The 5892-nt window shown below is 41.6% G+C and overlaps 1 protein-coding gene across 1 annotated transcript; it reads left to right on the top strand.

Annotated features, from left to right (window-relative positions):
* Positions 1-267: 267 nt before the first annotated feature.
* Positions 268-5371, top strand: C1H11orf91 (chromosome 1 C11orf91 homolog). Its single transcript, XM_053390545.1, has 2 exons — positions 268-721; positions 5116-5371. Exons 1-2 carry the CDS (start codon positions 301-303, stop codon positions 5199-5201), a joined length of 507 nt encoding a protein of 168 aa, XP_053246520.1. The 5' UTR covers positions 268-300; the 3' UTR covers positions 5202-5371.
* Positions 5372-5892: the final 521 nt, after the last annotated feature.

Raw genomic sequence — 5892 nt, 5'->3', positions numbered from 1 at the left:
CACAAGCTGCTATGGAAATGTAGAGTACTGGATTTAAGACTGGAAAAAATGAGAAACTGAGTGAAACTGAAATTGACAGATTTACCCATTCCCACCTCTCTTTTAGTTCATTAAAACCAGGTTCCAGTTTTGTAACTCTCCAGCCATTTCCTTCTAAGGTCTACTTTCTGTTTCCTTAAAGTGACAGGCACAACTTGTATAGGATTAATCTATTTAGAACACTAAAAAACCCATGAATCTTCCAGATTCCACTGTTTCCATGGTGGCGGCAGTAGATGCAGAGCCATCAGGAGGAGCCTCATGAGCCACCAGCAACAGCCTCCTCCACCCCCTCGGCCACCACCCCCTCTATACTTCCCCTCCCTCTATGACCGAACCACACAGAGTACCACCCTTGCTGATTGCAGCCTTTGGAGGAAGCTCTTTGTGCCACTGCGAGGAGGGGAAACAGGGTCAGCTGGGCCTCAGAGACCTCCACCTGGGCTTGGACTCCTCCCACCCGCCAATGAGCGCTGCTGCCCACCCCCCTGGCCAGCTGGTCTGGCCCCCATCCCCTATGAGCCATTGCGCTTCTTCTGTCCTGCTGCTGAGAGCACACCCCAGCGTGGAAGTGGGGCACATCAGCAGCAACAGCCAGATGGAGAGATCTGTGAGCTTGGCATCCGCCTGAAGGAGCTGGAGCTGCTGGCACTCACTGGGGACGGCTCAGACCCACAGCAATGTGAGTAATCCAAAGGCTGAGATCCCAAAGCCTCTTTGTACAACCCCACCAAATATCCCTGAGGCTCTCTTGGTCTTGTACCATAATGATCCAGACATGTACCCTAACCATCCAGCCCAATGTCTTAAATGTAATACACATGAAAGATTTGGGGACATTGAACATGACATCTTACCCCTGCAATCCAGATTTTGAACTATTATACACCCTTTTCTTTCTTAGGTCCCCCACACACAATAAGCTTAGATAAAGTCACTTATTTGTTCTTTCCCTAAGAGTACTTAAGCTTGTTAATGTGAAGTTGTTGTTTTTTTGAAGTGACAAACAGGGTTCCTCCATTCCACCCACCCCACCCTTAACATTCTATAATAAATCAGTAAAGAGATATTCCAAATTGGTCCAAACTACAGCAGAACTTGAAAGACCCATTGATAAAAATATATACCAAGTCACTCTCTACACAGACACCTTCTATGGATGCAATTAAATGACCTGGCATTTCTTATTGTTATTCTAATAACACATTTAAATGCCCTGAGAAACGTTCAAACTTTCTAATGCATCATCCAAGTGTTTTGGCCAAGAGATTGTAGCAGTTTCAAGACTGGTTTTCATTTTGTAAAAGTCTGGTTTGCTAATCTGAGAAAATATTTTAGAACCTCTTCCAGGTATTTGTGCAAATGAGCAATAGGCTCACCCCAGAAATATTGATGACCATTTCAGATACCAACCTGGAGGTCTTGCACAAGAAATAGTCTTAAAGGCTTTGACATTAAGGTGTGGGTCGTTTGCTGTAGCAAGCAAGCAGCCCAGGTGAGCTGAAGAGGTTTAGTGAGATCTAAGGGGAGAGCAGGAGGGAGGGGTGGCTTTGGTCAAGGGTGTGGATGGAGGTGGGAGTAGATGGGGTTGGTGAGTGATGCAAGCAGGGAACAGCCCCTTGTGTGTCTGTGTGTGGATAAATAGATATGGATGGGCACTTTAAGTCTTGTTTCGTTGCTACTATTTACATATATATTTAGTTTTAATGTTTCTTGTTATTTCTATTTTTATTTTGCAAACCATTTTGAGACACTTTGGTGACAAATAAATGATCTGGAAGCATCCCCCAGTCAGAAGCGCAGCACCTATTTCCTCTTCTTTATTTAGCCCCAGTTTTTATAAAAAAAAGAGAGAGAGGACTCAGTCAGAACAAAAGAGGGCAGGAAGAAGAAAGCAATCTTTTTTTAAAAAAAAAAGTTTGTGTCTCCCTTTAAGAAATACGGTAACATAGAACGTTAATAAAAGACAATGAGTGCATTCCATTTGTGGAGTTTCTCTACCAATGGCCATTGAAATATATTTGTTTATTATTAGTTAAACTTTGTTAAAGGCTAGAAGGCCTGTAATTGATCTGGCGGGTGAGGGAAGTGTTGGCCCTGCTTGACATTTACTGGGATCTCAATGTGAAGAGATTGAAGGGACATTTATACACATGTGGTGGATTTGTAAGAAAGCCAAAGAGTATTGGGAGATGATATAAAGGTAAAGGTAAAGCGACCCCTGACCATTAGGTCCAGTCGCAGACGACTCTGGGGTTGCAGCGCTCATCTCGCTTTATTGGCTGAGGGAGCCGCTGGACAGCTTCTGGGTCATGTGGCCAGCATGACTAAGGCACTTCTGGCGAACCAGAGCAGCGCACAGAAACACTGTTTACCTTCCTGCCGGAGTGGTACCTATTTAACTACTTGCCTTTTGACGTGCTTTTGAACTGCTAGGTTGGCAGGAGCAGGGACCGAGCAACGGGAGCGTCATGGGGATTCAAACCGCCGACCTTCTGATCAGCAAGCCCTAGGCTCTGTGGTTTAGATGTTAAGGATCTCATTTCCCAAGAAACCAGAGATGTATTTACTAAATATAGTAGGGAGGAAGGAGAAGAGTTGGTGGAAGAAGATTGGAGGAAATGTAAAATTTATTTACAGAAGTATTGTAAAATGTATGAATGCTGATGACATTGAAATAAAATGAAGGGGTTCTAGTAATAAGAGATAAAAATTTGAAATTTGGGAGGTAAAATATATAAGGATAAAGTAGTAGGATACGAATTTGCTGAACTAATTGTTAAAAAGGGATATAAAAAAGGGAGGCGTGAGGAAGTCAGGAAAATAAGTTAATTGAAGATGAATAATTAGAAAAGAGTGATTTATGTTTTTCTTATTCTATTTTTTGTGTGTTGATTGTTCTTTTTTTTCCTCTTGTTAAATGTTTGTATTTTATGTATTGTGAAAGTCTGTATTGTTGTGTTTTATAATTTTTTTGTGTTCTTATTGTCCTATTTCTCTATTGTTAAACTTAATAAAATATTATTTTAAAAAATAAATAAATATAGTAGGGAGAAAATATCCAAGAAAGTATTTAGTCTTTTCCTTTATGCAATAACAGTGGCGAGAATAATTTATGCTCAAAGGTGGAAGGACAAAAATATTCCCACAAAAGTAGAATGGCAGAATAAGCTAATAGAATACGCTGAGCTAGCAATGTTAACTGCAAAGATAAGAAATCAGGATGAGTCGGATATAAAAGAAGCGTGGGGATACTTTGGCAAAGAAATATAACAATCTGATAAACTTCCAAGTGGGGGTTAGATCAGGGGTCAGCAAACTTTTTCAGCAGCGGTCTGGTCCACTGTCCCTCAGACCTCGTGGGGGGCCGGACAATATTGGGGGGGTGATCAAATTCCTATGCCCCACAAATAACCCAGAGATGCATTTTAAATAAAACGACACATTCTACTCATGTAAAAACATGCTGATTCCCGGACCATCTGCGAGCCGGATTTAGAAGGCGATTGGGCCAGATCTGGCCTCCGGGCCTTAGTTGCCTACCCATGGGTTAGATATATGAGCAGCAGTTAAAAATAAGCAGAAGAGGGGTGGTAATTAAGGAAATGCAGCTTAATAAGGACTAAATAAGACCCCCACAGAGGGATGTGTGTGGAAGTTGAAGAGTGTAAGTTAAATGATGATAATTGTATAATTGAGTACTAAGATATATAAAATGCATTTTTAAAAAAACCATTTACTGGGATCTCAGAGATGGAGATTAGCATGAAGCCAGTCAAACACTTTGCCCCAGTTTTGGAAGTATATCATTGATCCTTATTACAAGACTTGGTGGGTATCGTTTAACATTTTAGTCTAAGACACAGTTTCTCAGCCTGTAAATGTGTGAAAATGTAGTCTATCCACCAAGGTTCTTACACAGAAGAATGAAATAGGGACTGTAAAGACTTTGAGACAGCAAATGTCCTGTACTAATTAATATGAAGATAGATAATGACTTTCAGTGGATACTGGTATAAGGTGGAACAGAAAAAAGCATCATAAAATCTCTTGACTGGAGCCAATACTTCTATAAACAAGGAGTGCACACTGTATGGAATATAGCAATAAACATGCATAGGATCAGGTTACTCTGTGTATTTATCTGTGGAGGCAGTGGTTGTGGGGATCACAGGATGCAGGGGCAGATTTAGGGCTGTGTGAGCGGTGCACACACTGGGCACTGAGCTGAGGGGAAGCTGTCTCAAAGCCAAGCAAGAAAGGCGCTGGGCTTTGGGAAGCAGGTGTGAGGGCTCTGACAGGGTCCTAAAGTCCTCCTACCCAAAGACTAGTTTCCCAGCTTTAGAAAGTAAGTAGGTGGGCTCTAGGACCCTGTCAGAGCCTTGTGCCTCCTTCCCAAAGCCGGGCATCTCCTTAACCACCTTTGAGAAGGTAGCTCAAGGGTGCAGGATGCGGGGGGCAAATTTTGCACTCACACAGGGTGCCAATGTACCCAGTTCCACCACTGCTGGATGGTTTGCATTTCTTTAAGTGAAATAATACACATCAAAATCTCAGGGTAGGTGAGACCGTAAGATCATTAAGTCCAGGGTCTAAAATTACCTGGCTGCACCGCTGATAATGACTATTTATTTTATAGTAATATTTATATTTTATTGAAGTGATTTCAATTAAAAGAAATAAAGTGTTACAGGAAAAAAGAAGGAAAGGTGAGGGTGGAGAAAAAAGAGCAATAAAGATACATAAAAAGTGTGTGTGCGTGCGTGCGTGCGCGCACACACACACAAAAACACAATATATGATATTCCCATACATTCATATATATATATATATATATATATATATATATATATATATATATATACTTTAGAGTAAATAAAGTACTGGACTAGGATCCATGAGATCGAGGTCCAAATCCGTACTAGGCCATGAAGGTTGTACTTTAATATCGGTACATCAAAGGTCAGTATTAATCAGGAGTTGTGTGCTTGGATTTTACATTCTTTTCTCAAAGGACTGTGCATTTGCATTTGTGGTTGATGACTAACATGTGTCATGTTCCATCCCTGTTTCTAGATAAGCTTCTGAAGGCACTGAAAGATGAAAAGACGCAAGATGTAATGACAGGACTGACTCTGAAGAAACATTTGCCGGCATCATGAGGGCTATTTACGTCTAGCCTCACCTTCTTCTAATGGACTCATTTGTATTATGCATGCTTCTAATGACTCTTCCTTTTTAATCCTACACTGCCAAAGTGGAATTTTCCAACTTATTCTTCAATTAGCATTTTGTACATTTCCCCAATACTAATATACATTTCAAATACAAAGTTTCAAGTTTGCAATTTTTCAACAGATAACTGAATGTGTACTGCTGACATCAACACCAACATCCTGTTTTTTCTTTCCAGTAGCACCTTAAAGACCAACTAAGTTAGTTCTTGGTATGAGCTTTCGTGTGCATGCACACTTCTTCAGATACACTCTGTGCATGCACACGAAAGCTCATACCAAGAACTAACTTAGTTAGTCTTTAAGGTGCTACTGGAAGGAAAAAAATTTTTTGTTTTGACTATGGCAGACCAACACGGCTACCTATCTGTAACTGGAACATCCTGTTTGTTTCAGATCTCTGACTGCGCCATTCATGACAGTGTCATGGACTGGCTGGATGCAGAGGAATGGTGGGAGGCACCTGCTGGGGAACCCCCAAGGGAAGAAGGCTCAGAGCTCAGGGGACTGATGGTGGGACAACAAGGAGTGGTCAGAGGGGGAAGACTGGGAGGAGGAGGAGGTGCCTGAAGCTGAAGAGGTAACAGGGTTTAGTGAGCAGGAAGAGGCTGTGGCAGAG

The sequence above is a fragment of the Podarcis raffonei genome, chromosome 1 (genome assembly GCF_027172205.1).
Source record: "Podarcis raffonei isolate rPodRaf1 chromosome 1, rPodRaf1.pri, whole genome shotgun sequence".
Taxonomy (NCBI): domain Eukaryota; kingdom Metazoa; phylum Chordata; class Lepidosauria; order Squamata; family Lacertidae; genus Podarcis; species Podarcis raffonei.
The sequence above is the reverse complement of the archived record's forward strand: the minus strand, read 5'-3'. Positions and strand labels throughout refer to the sequence as shown.